At 39.4% G+C, this 13,028-nt stretch overlaps 1 protein-coding gene across 1 annotated transcript in view; it reads left to right on the top strand.

Moving 5' to 3' along the window:
* Positions 1-12,064, top strand: part of LEMD3 (LEM domain containing 3) — a 57,337-nt gene extending 45,273 nt beyond the window's left edge. Inside the window, exons 10-13 of the mRNA XM_025188256.2 lie at positions 5,165-5,246; positions 9,390-9,495; positions 9,572-9,650; positions 9,867-12,064. Of these exons, the coding sequence (XP_025044041.2) occupies positions 5,165-5,246; positions 9,390-9,495; positions 9,572-9,650; positions 9,867-10,030 (431 nt within the window). The 3' untranslated portion in view covers positions 10,031-12,064. The remainder of the gene's footprint in view (positions 1-5,164; positions 5,247-9,389; positions 9,496-9,571; positions 9,651-9,866) is intronic.
* Positions 12,065-13,028: the final 964 nt, after the last annotated feature.

Consider the following 13,028-nt stretch of genomic DNA (forward strand, 5'->3'; position numbering starts at 1 on the left):
TCATTTGAAAAGGAAGTATTTGCTTTTTCTAATCTAGTTAAATGTAAATTGTAGTTATTGTCTGAAAGTGACAATACAAAAATAACTCTTTCCTGTTCAACAGACTATCTCCTCTATACTTAGCATCTCATCTGTTTACTTTAGTGCCAGAAATAAACTTTTCAGTTAGTGCTGCAATGGCCATGCAGCAGAGCCAACACAGTAGACAGAGAAAGTGAGCTATTTTCTGGGTCCTGTATTACCAACAAAAATAACTGTGCTTCATTTACAGGATCCAATTCTGACTTTTATAACCCTTGTGCTAACTCATGGGAAACAATGTAGTTGTACAGGTGTGAGGGCAAGGTTGGGCCTCCATAATACTGCTGTCATTTTGCACAGGTCAGGGGAAATAAAACCCAATGACTTGTGTTTCAGGTAGTGCTCGAAAGTGACATTCAAATAAAGAAATCCTCTTATTTGTAAACTCTGTAGCAAGGAAGTGATTCATGCAAAAATGTGTGTCCATAATAAGCTGATTTTAGCATTTCAGAGTGGACCCACTCTTCCTAGAAAATATATTGGGTGTTTTGCCACCACATCTCCTAACTCTGTCTGGAACAATCAATTGTTTAATGTACAAGGGAAAGTCAGAAATTACACTTTCCATGATTCTGCAATGCTGCTGACAAAACAACTCTGCAGTAAACCTGCAATAGGACAGAAATACAATAATTACAGTTTTCCTTCTTGTAGCCCCTATCTTTTTTGTGTGTAAACCAATTTTTCTGTTTCTCTTGTTAAGGTTTTTTGGGTTTTTCATTGTGTGCCATTTAAATTTTCCACGGTCTGAAATTGAGTTCTGTTATGATGCAAGAAAATTATACTTCTCTCCAGTAGTGTACTTTTGGATAATTTTTAGGTACAAGGCTACCTTAAAATTACCCTGTTTCCCTTTTAGATTTATGGGGAAATATACCCCACCGTGACTTCAAGAAGGGCTTAAAGAAATGTTCTTTGTACACTACCTCCCATGGCTTAATCTGAGCTCCAAGTCAGAAGTTTAATTTCCCTTGGGGAGGTACACCTACCAGCTCAACATGAATTGTGCTGAGACCCCTTCTCCTCCAAATCTGACAGGAATGTCACTTCAGATACATCTTGTCTTTCAGAGCTTCTGGGCGGATGGTATAGTCCCATTCCCTCACTTGCCAGGGTATTTATTCATCAAGTGTCTGATACCCACTCAAGGCAGTTATTTATATACATAGGACTATGAGGAATAAACAGAGAGAGTTGGAAGTTATCATATATAAGCTAAATAATGATTTACTTGGCATCACTGGGGGAGGGGTGGAATTTAATGACTGGAGTGTTGGCATAGAAGTTCTCAAACTAGAAGGCATATTGCCCTGTGGGGTGGAGGGGGCGGAATGTCTTCTAGGAGGGCATGAGGCCAGCAGCAGTGCAGAAGTAATATTTATAATCTTTATATTAAGGCAGAACACTTTTTACAGAACCATGTGCTATTGAAAAGGAACTTGCCTTTACTATCTAGCCAAGCTCAAAGGTTGGTGTATCGACACCAGTATAAAAAATTGTATTGACACGAATGTTTCAAATAAAGTTAAGGCATGTGCAGGTTTACAACAAAAGGCAAAGCAAATCAGACAGTCAAGGGTGAGTTAAGGGGAAACAAAAAAGCATAACCTCCATTAAAAACAATAAGGGTAACTTGTCTTGTCCCAGATGGAGGGTGGGTTTTTTAAACTCAGTTCATAAATATCCTCACTTCCATAAAGTGAAAAGAGTCTTACTCTCTGGCAAAGTTCATAGGTTCACGGGTGGAGCCACTAGTCCAAAAATCCCAGGCTACTAGTTTTAAGACTGTATCATTTTGGAACTTAATTAAGGAAAGGATTTTCCAGGGGGTCAGGATTGGCTTGAATTCTAAATATCTTAGCTTTATTTTTGTTTTACTAATTTTAACTTTCTATAAGAGAGATTTTATCTGATTGCCTCAGCTCTTCAAAGTAAAAGAACACATGCCCCCCCTCCCAAAGAGAAGCCAAAAATTAAACTACAAAACAACCCTCCCCCAGATTTGAATCTCCCACCCCCTGCTCTCCCTCTTTCTATAAAGGGCCTGCCCCCTGCAGAGGTGGAAGGTAACTGGGGCAGGAAGGGCAAGCTGTGGGGGAGGATGAGTGGGGTAAGGGAGGGAGAATCTATACTCTAGTGGTTGGGTGAGGGGGAGATGTGCTTGGGGCAGAGCAGGGGAACCACTGGTACCATTCTCTGCTGGACCCTTTCCTGAATGTTCCACAAGGCTCTAGCAGCTGCTGCTCTTCCAATCCCCTGGTGACAAAGACCAGTTATTGGACACTTCCAGGTTCACTTTTCAACTGGATTTTCTTGCCAAAAAATGGATACCTGGTAAACCTAAATGGAATGTCCTCCTTGAATTAATGTGAGGCTACTAACTCTTTCAGATTTCTGTGTAAAATTCTTTGACTATAATAACTTCAGGCTGGCTGTACCTGGCTCTGCAGAAGTGGCCATTTTGAGGGTGCATCCATGGATTACATTCCAGTCAATACCAGATCCTATTGTCATCTGTTTCTCCAACCTCCTTTCTTTTTTCTGGCAGTCCTGGGCATCCATAACATTGGACCACTGGGTCCTCAACACCGGGGCACATGGCTATGCCCTACAATTTATTTCTATCCTGCCATCCAACCTGCCCCCATTCCTCTTCGGGGACCCCTCTCACAAAAGTCTACTGCAGCAGAAGGTACAAACTCTACTGCAGCTGGGGGCAGTACAAGAAGCCCCCAGACCTCAGAGGCAAGGGCTTTTACTCCAGGTACTTTCTGATTCCAAAGGCCAAGGGAGACTTGCACCCCATCCTAGGTCTGCAAGACCTCAACACGCATCTAGCAAGGGTGAAGTTGTGCATGGTGTCTCTGGCCTCCACCATTCCCTCTCCAGATCTAGGAGATTAGTATGCCTCCCTCGACTTGAAGGATGCATACTTTGAAAGCCATTGGCACTTCCTCTGCTTGATGGTGGGGCTCCATCTCTACTAGTTTGCAGTGCTCCCCCTTAGCCCTGGCATCAGCACCAAGGATGTTTACAAAGTGCATGTCAAAAGTCATGGTAGCCTACCTCATATCAAGGTATCCTGATGTACCTGTACTTTGATGACTGGCTGATCGGGGTCATTCCAGGTCTCCAGTCCAGAAGGCCGCTGTGATACAGTTGGACACATGGGCATCTTGATCTGATGATAAACAGAAATAAATTTTAGTGCTCGTACAATTAATAGAGTTCATTGGAGGCATTCCTCCCTTATGAAAGGTTCCAGACAATGAGACCTTATTACAGACCTCATCAAGTTTTCCCTTGTGATGGTATGTGTGTGCCTGCATCTGCTAAGTCACATGGGAGCATGTATATAAGCCACAGGCCTTATAAGACTCTATATGTGGTCTCTGCAACAGACTAGGTATGATGTAAGCCCCCATGAGGGTTCAGCTGGACAAAGTTGTTACCATTTCCCCTGCAATTCTGACTGCACAACAATGGTGGACCATTCCCAACAGTCCTTGCGAATAGCTTGAAACTTTCAGTCTTGTTGTTGAGGGATGCTTTGGTCCTCAGCTTGGGTGAGCACCTGGGTGACTTGTGGGCTCAGGCTATGTGGTTAGCGCAGGAGTCACAATTGTGCCTATATCAAGGAGCTCAGAGTATTCTGCCTAGCATGCTAGGTGTTCCTGCCACATCTAGTTGGTTGGATGGTCTGGGTATTGACAAACAACATGGCTTCTGTTTTATATTAATGGACAAGGGGGAGTACAGTCGCTGTCCTGGTCAAGAACCACTCGACCTTTGGGAACTCTGCATTCATCATGCCATCTGAGTGGAGGCATGCCGTCTTCCAGGCATCTGAAATGCATTGGCAGATTGAGCAGATTCTTCCACTCTTTCCCACGAGTGGTCACTTCACCCAAAAATGATGGTGGGGAGCTCCCCAAGTGGACCTTTTTGCCACCAGGTTGAACAGGAATTGTCCTTGGTTTTGCTTTCTGATGGGCCTGGGCAGGGGCATGATCTCTGGCATGCTCCACTTGTCGTAGTCTGAGGAGCTGCTGTATGCGTTATCGCTGATCCCTGTCAAAGATCAAGAGACAAGGCTCAAGTAATTGATTTCTCCAGCTTGGCCTTGTGGTAGCCCCTTCCTCCCATGGCGGCTGCCCAACCACAAAGATCTCTTATCCCAGAGCCACGGTTATTTCCCGCATCCCAATGTTACCTCCCTCCACCTCAGGCAAGGATGTTGTATAGTTAACTCCCAAAGAGCTGGCCTTCTCCAGAAAAGTGTAACAGGCTCTTTTTGAGAGCAGGAAACCTCCCACTAGATTGGCTTTCCTGGCAAAATGGTTCCCTTAGCCCAACATATCCCTGGCAGCTTTGTACAGGATATCCTGGTTACATTTTCTTACTGAAGATGCTTAGTTCTCTCTTCCTTGAGGGTGTATTTAACTGTCATCCTGGCTTTTTATCCCCTGAGCCAAAGATCCTCAGTGCTTTCACATGAGATGTTGGGTCCTTTATTTTGGCCTTATCTAGGCTCATGTGTCCACTGTTCGAGTCTCTGGGCCCTTACTCTAAGTCCCATGTGTTGTGGAAGATGGCCTCCTTGGTGGTGGCTCACGTTGGTCAGGCACCTTTTGGAAATGTAAAGCAGTGACATGGGAGCCTCCGTATATGGTCTTTTATAAAGAAGAGTTGCAATTCTAGCCTCCTCCAGGCTTTCTTTCAAAGATGGTTTAATTTTTTCACATTAACTCTTTTCTATTTTCACTTACAGATAGTGCATGTAATGTATGCATTAGCTAAAAAGTTGTATGCTGTAACTATCTGGAATTTGTTCATTCAGAGTAGTGGCCTGAATATCAAAACTAATATTTTTAAGCGTGGCAGTTACGCGTCTGAAAAGTGTTATTTTTCTCAATACTGTTAGTCTTTATGAGAACATTGTAATTTGTTGACATTTTTTTTTTATATTGTGGAAGGAAGATATTCTTGCTCTAAGTTCAGAGCATCAAAAGGATTGAGAGATGAGATGCTTGTATACTAGAGAATACGATTGTTAAATTATTAAATCTATTTTTCTTTATAGCTTTTCATCTAGATAGAAGAAATTCACCACCAAACAGTTTGACACCATGTCTAAAAATTCGCAATATGTTTGATCCAGTCATGTAAGTAAATATGGTTTTATTCCTTATGCTATTTTCAGTGTGCCTTAGGACAGGGTGAAAAACTTTCTTCTGATCCCTCCTGAAAATGCACCACATCTCAAAGATTTCAAACCCAATACGCTGGTCAGAGAAACAGTATCATATATAAGTAAAAAAAATTAGCACTCAGGATGTGTGCATTACTAGACAAAGTGACTAGAAACTTTTACTCCTTTTACCTCATCCTCCCTTTCCTCTAGCTTTTCACTGTTCAGTCCTCAAACTTCTTCCTCAACAATAGTGAGTAGTCAGTCATCTGGTTTCCAAATATGAACAGGGGAGGGCCAGGAAGACCGTGTAAAGATGTTTGATTTTTTGAAACACCAAAAAAAGACAGTCTCGCACTTGCTTACACATAACAGACTGCATTGGCTATATAATTAAGAATGCAGTCTTAAAATTGGATTTAAATTGTTAAATATTGGAGTGTTTGCCTTTCCCCTGAGGTCTGCTTCACTAGTCTGGTCGGGGTGGGAGGAAGGCTCCCCAGAACATAGGATGACAAAGCCACCTCAGTTGGAAGTACAGAATGCTATTCCGACAGATCCCCTTAGTGCTTCAGAAGGAGCCTTGCCTGGGAAACCAGTTTTTACCACAGAATGATCCATCTGCTTTTTTAACCTCTGTTCCTCATCGCTTAATGTTGTCATGATCCTTCCTGGGCAGATCCCTTCCAGTTGCAGATGCTTATTTAATGAACAACTTCTGAAAAGAATGGCTGCAACTTTGAGCATAGAAACTGAGCTGATACAGGAAAACATCACAAGCTTTTGGAAAAATCTCTTTTGCGCTTGAGAGACTAGTCTCTCTATTAAGTAGGGGCCTTCTAGAACCAGTAAAGACCATATGGCTTAGGCTAACCTCCTTAGCCCCTACAGGCAAAGCACACAGGCAAATGTGCAAGAATCTTTATTCCCATGTCACCCTGAACTTTAGTAGTGACAACTATCACGAGAGATAATGTCAGGGGAGACTTAAATCAACTCCTAAAGAAAAAAAGCCTGAGAGACTTCAATGGGAGAAAAATGTATTTCACCTTCTCTCTTAAGATGTGTATAGTAAAATTAGCAGGCATTGTTAGCAAAACATGAGTAAACTGAGGTGCAAGATCCATATTTTCTGAGAAGCTACTAGAGGATGCCAAGGAAGAATTTAAGGGTTTGTTTGCAGATAATTGTATGGTGATTAAGATATCATTGCAGTCTGCACTTCATGTAGTTTATATTGCAGAGACACTTAAAGCAACTGTGAGAAGAGCTCCTAGTTAAAGAACTCTGGAATAGCTATGGGCTGTCAACGATTGAAGACATTAAGGCAGTTTTGTCTTTGTTTTCAGATAAAACTGAGATCTTCCATTCTTTTAAAGACTCTAAAGCAACACTTTGCTTATTGGTCTTCAGTACTCTAGCCAGAGATGCCTGTACACACTCCTACCTGTAACACAACACAAACATCTTGTCCTCAGTTATCTGTGGAGAGGCATGCTATTTGACTTGTCCTTTGAGGAAAGCTATACAGTTTCCAGCAGCAGTTAGTCCTCCATCTCCCACTCCAACCCCATTTTGGAAAACAGATGATGATGTTTCCTCAACACTTGGAGAATCTTGAAAAATGAACAAATGGATCCTAATCACTGACAGACTGAGGTTAAGTTTCTGTCTATAATCCTTCCCCACCACACTATGCCATCCTTTGTGAGGGATACATCTCACAAGTCAGGGCTCCTTCAAAAAGTTCAGATACTCATCAGGAGCCATAGGAAAACTACACTGGAGGAAGAGGTATTATTTATAATACTTTAATTCCCAAATATTGGGATTGTTTGAGCTCTATTCTAGATCTTTGAAATCTAAACAAGTTTGTCAAATCCATAAGCGTTCCAAGGGTTTCTCTAGCAACAATTATTCTTTCCCTATATTGCAGTGCTGGTTTGTTGCTCTTGATCACAAGCAAGCTTACTTCCATGGGGCACTCTTGCTGAGTCATGGGAAGGTTCTAAGTCTGGTGGTAGCACAACAATATTATTGGAATATGGTATTTCCCTTTGGTGTGTCATTGATACCACGAATATTCAGCAAGTGTGGGGAGGTGGCCTACATAAAAAGGAAAAGAACTCCTTTTTTTCCCCTTATCTATACATTTGATAACTTCAGAGCAGATGTGAACATCATGTTCTCTATGGCATCCATTTCATCCTTCGTTTCTTTGACAGTCTGAGAATTGGATTGAATAAGGGGATATCTGTTAGCTCCAACATAGAAATTGAAGTTCATTGGGACCCCTCTTGAGTCTACAAAGTTGACTGCTTTTTTCCCTCAGCAGAAATTTCAGATCTCTGTCTAGCTATGCAAGTCTTTCATATCATACCCCACCACCACAGAATGAGACTGTTGAAGATTACTCTGCCACATGCTTTGAACCAATATGCCAAGCTTTGCCTACGTGTTCTACCATTGAGTTGGTTACAGAAAGACAATTGATCAAACAGAAATCCCTCAGTCAAGTAGGTGCATGTGCTGCCCCGGCAAATCTCCTTCCCAGCATCTCTGGGGAAACCAGGGAACTAGAGGGCCAGGAAGACCTGATTTGCAAATCATCTTCCTCCTTGCCAGACAAAGCAGTAGCATGCACTACATCGTGCCTGGGTTCTAAGGCACATCTGGACCTTCTGAGACAGGTAGCCCACAGTCTCAATATGCCCACAGAAGAGATGGTGGAGGAATCACTTCTCATGGTGGAATTGTGGCCCTGAGGGACCATCTAGAGTGGCTCTGCCACTTAAGGTGATTCAGTCCATCACAGAAGTGCTTTGGCAGACCCCAGCCTCAATACATGAACAGCTAAGGGGGTTGAGAAAAGGCTACTTTGTTCTGCAGCAGAAGCGCAAATATTTATTTAACCTCCCTCTTCCCCCGCCCCCCCCCCCTCAGTTGATACTCACCAACTGGAATTCCTCTCAGTTGATACTCACCAAGAATTTGCCGCAGTCCTGGAAGAGAGCAAGATGGTAGCTCGTACCTCACTCTAGGTGGCTCTGAACTCAGCTGATTGAGCAACAAGAACCATAGTCACAGCCATCACTATGCACCTCAGTGCTTGACTTCAGGTGTCTAGGCATCCCTCAGAAGTCCAGACCATGATTCAGGGCCTCCTGTTCAACTGTGCAGGACTGGTTTTTGAAAGACACCAGACTCCTGGGTGACTCAAGTCACTTGATAGTCACACACCAGCTATCTTGTGTGGGGATCAACGTGGAGTTGATGGAAGGCTGTTGTAGTGGCTATTTAAATTGACTCCAAACCTCACTTAATAGAGCTGCTTTAAAATCATGTGGTTGGAATACATATGTGCAACCATTCCAACAAGCAGAAATGGTTACCATTATTGAATCTCCTTCTTTGAGATGTCATTGCACATCTATTGCAGACCCCCTCCCTCTCTTCCCTTTGCACCAGAGTCCTGTTTTACTATGTTTCTGGTGTGAAGGAACTAATGGAAGGGGATATTGAATGGTGCTGCCTTTCTAATAGATTAGATTTTTAGGTGTTGCCTTTCGGTAGAACAAATTTTAGTTTTACATGGATAAAATACATCTTTTAAGAAGCTTTTCCTTGAAAGTTGTATCTTTTATAACTAACATGTTGGCATAGACTTTAGATTCTGCTATAAAATACAAATACATTTGCACTTGTCTCCTTTTCAAATTCTTGATCTATGGCTTTGAGGAATAGTAGGTTGAAGTAGACTACGTAAATTTGACTTTTGCTTATTAATATAATTCTTTTAGTTAAATATTCTTTACAGTATCAAAAATAGCTAATTTTGAAACTAATTATCTATGAAACTTGTAAAGTTATTTTTTAGCAGAATTTCCTGTTGTATGTCTTCCCTAATGAGGTAATTTTGTATATTTCTAAAATAGCATTAAATAATTTCAGCTACACAGCCAAAGGAATAATATTGCTATTAATATGTAATATACTTTGCATGTTCCTTAAACGTTGTTTTTTTTTTTTAAATTATCAGGCTCCAACTTCATAGAAATGTTGTTAAATAGTATTTGGGCAGTCTTTTACTGTATCGTCTCTTAATTGTATTACTTAGGGAAATTGGTGATCACTGGCATTTGGCAATTCAAGAAGCAATCTTAGAAAAATGCAGCGATAATGATGGAATTGTTCATATTGCTGTGGACAAAAATTCACGTGAGGTAAATATATTTCCAGTATTCCTTTTATATGTTTTGGCTTGTTGGTCGTCAATTTAATTTTTTTTTCTCACCACAGGGTTGTGTATATGTCAAGTGTCTGTCTCCGGAATATGCTGGAAAGGCTTTTAAAGCATTACATGGCTCTTGGTTTGATGGTAAGCAGTATGGGGGTTATACATTTGGGGAAAATGCAGCTATTGCCATTTTTAACTGTAAGATATCTTCTAACTAAAATATTAAGTAATAAGAATTTTGACTTTTTTCATAGGTATGAATTATCTGACAATTTGGTTTTGAAGTATTTATATAACTCAAAATGTTAAACTGTATGTAATGGTCTAAACTAATAATTGGCTCTTTTTTTACTACAGGAAAGCTGGTAACAGTAAAATACCTACGGCTAGATCGGTATCATCATCGCTTTCCCCAGGCTCTTACTTGCAACACACCTTTGAAGCCATCAAACAAACGCATGAACTCAATGTCACATCTTCGTCTAAGGACAGGCACAACTAACTCTCAGGGAAGCTCCTGAGAAGACTTTCTAAACTGTTAGGACTGTTACTTGCAGCAGGAAAATTCCTGTTTGGCTGCCGTCTTCCTTTTTTAGTGCTTTTTATATGTAATATTTTCACTGATTAAATAAAAGTCTGAATGTTCCACAAATCTTGTTTCCAAAAGGACTTAGCAATGAGGTAGTAATACTGAGTGGACAAAAACAGTTGCTTCAGGAAGTTTTTTGGAGCTTCAGTAAACCAATGCATTTAGTTTTTGCATGAAGAACACTGAATTTATTAAACATTTTCAGATGTGGTGGCTGTATTTTTTTTGCACCAAGAAGTGTTTTGATAACAATCCAGAAGCACGGAGAAAAGAAGACTTCCTGTATTTCCATAGTTTCCCATGAAATAATTTTGTGGGTATTTTGTAAATCACCTATAGTTCCTGATGGCGAATAAGTTTAAAAAAATAATAATTTTTTTCAGTCTAATCTTAGGTTTCTGTTGCTGTAAAGGATTTATTTACTGCAGCTGTGGTATGGGAAAATTAATTGGACTTAAGTGGTTGCATATAAGTGTGAGGGAAAGAGAAATTGAATGCAGACATACTGGACTTTGTACATATGTGTAAATGCTGGTGGTGGCAAAAATTGTCTTGTTCTGTGAGGATGTCTGCATTAAAGCAGTGAATAAGCTTCATATTTTATTAATAACCTACTGTTTTTATAGTGTTGGCTGTACCATCACACAAATGTCAAACAGCTGTACACCTTAAAGTATTAGATACAAGTTAAATATCTTTTATAGTTTTTATATTGAAATATCTGAATATGATTTTGTGTGAAAGGTCTGATACCAATTGTAGTGGATTCAAATTTATGTGAGCAATAAAGAAGCAATTGGCAGATAACTGAAAAAATATTTTGTGAAAAGTTGTATTTATTATAAATACCAGGACTGTGACAAAGTACTATTGGGATTAAGTAGCTCTCCTAATATATTTATAACTTTAAATGCATTTTAATTAACCAGTTATGTATAAAATTAACAAGGGTGCATATTTTTTGCAACAAATTGAGGTTCACGAGAGCTGGAAATGTAAGTGTACAAGTGAGTTATTTAATTTCAATTTGTTCACTCTTAGTGACTACAGAATTGTTGCTGAGAAGTTTAGTTGCAAATCTAAGACTATTGGTGCACTGATCCCGTGTTTATACAACATAATTTTTCTATAATTATCCAGCTGAGTACAGTATTGCATAGATGGTGAGACTGGAAGCGTACCAGTTAAAATAAGTTGGTAAAACTCACTTAAATTCTTTTGTAGATATGATGGATTTGCAGCATGAACTTGCACAAATAATGCATGTTTTTCTTATGGTTCATTAAACATGATGCACACTATTCTGCAACAGAAAATCCTATTGTGCCTTACCTTGTGCTTTTGTGGGCACCATGTTTATTATTGGAGGGTTTGTTATCTGAAATTTTTTTAATTCTCAGTTTTATGTCTCAGATGCTAATGAATGAGTATATATAATATATATAATCTGCCATGGAAATTTCTACTCATGAGGGACAAGTACATATTTTTGAGAGTAGATTTTGTCAGGTCTGGTAGATTTTCATGAGTTTTACTATATATACATATATGTATAATATACATGTATATGTATTATATATGTATATAAACTGATCTTGCTGTATTTGATGTGCATCATAGTGATTTGTTGACCTGATTTTAGTGACCCCATCTTGTGACCTGTTGCAAGAGTGAATGTAAAAAGTGTGGCATTTTAAAAGGTCACCTTTTGATGCAGATGCATCATTTTCTTGCTTCTAAAATATATTTCTTGTAAACACTGTACATTTTATTATTGTAATATGTACAATTATGCAGCTTATTTTACCTAAAACTGTTAAGTTGACCAATATCCCTCCCTGCAAGACAGAGGGGAATGTGTATAATATCTGGATATTTGAGAAAAATCAGATTTGATGTAATTTGTCACCTGTCCTGTAAAAAACAAAAAACAAAACTCTAATTAAAGGTTTATTAGGGGTTTTTACATGTGTCTCAACTTTTCGATCTTCAAAAGTGTCTCTGCTTTGCATATTTGTCTGCATTTGGAGGGGTGGAGGCTAGAGAGAAGGAAGACCTTTTCTACAACACCCATTTAAAATTTTAACATACTCATGTTCTCAAGGCACAAGTTTAGGTAGTGCTGATTTTAATACAGGCCTTAATTCCACTAAAAACCAATTCTGAGCTGAGAAGTTACTGACATTGAGCACACAATGGTATGTTACAATTAATCTTATTTTTGTAACCTGTTCTAAGGCCAGAAGGAACCATTATGATTACCTAATCTAACTGGCATAATGCAGGTCTGAGAACCTGACTAAAAAATGTCAGCAGTCTCAAGCTTCTATTTGATCTATAGCATATTTTTAGTCTCCACTATATTTCTAGGTAGATTGTTTCCATTCTTGACTACCTTAACTCTTAAACTGTATCTTAGTTCTAGTGTGAATTTGAGTAGTTTCAGCTTTCAATCACTGGCTCTCGTTTATGCCTTTTCCTCATGCCAGTGACTAAGTCACCTCTTAATCATTTCTTTGATTACAGAAAGTTTAGACTACAGTAGATGCCTATTCCTGGAGACTGTAATATTGCATAGGTAACCTGCATATTTTTGAAATATTAACACGTAAGTGCACTAGTACAATGAAGATATTCCTTGTAGATTGGGGATTGAAATACAACAAAAGAAACTGAGCAGGGGGAAGGTGTCAAGCAACCCAGTCAGAAAACTTTTCAAAAACAGTTCAAAGTTGGAAATATTTTTTATATTTCTATTAAGGATTTTTCTATTTGAAATATGGGCAGAACTGTTTCTTTAGCTGTTGCAATTCTGGCTTCTAAATTTAGTCAGTTGTATTTGAAGCTTCTTTTGAAATGCTCTTTGGTCTTTATGGAGAACAGTAACAGTTTATTAAACTGACAATATATCTCATACAATATTTAAGTGC

This window comes from Pelodiscus sinensis, chromosome 1 (genome assembly GCF_049634645.1).
Source record: "Pelodiscus sinensis isolate JC-2024 chromosome 1, ASM4963464v1, whole genome shotgun sequence".
Lineage (NCBI taxonomy): Eukaryota > Metazoa > Chordata > Testudines > Trionychidae > Pelodiscus > Pelodiscus sinensis.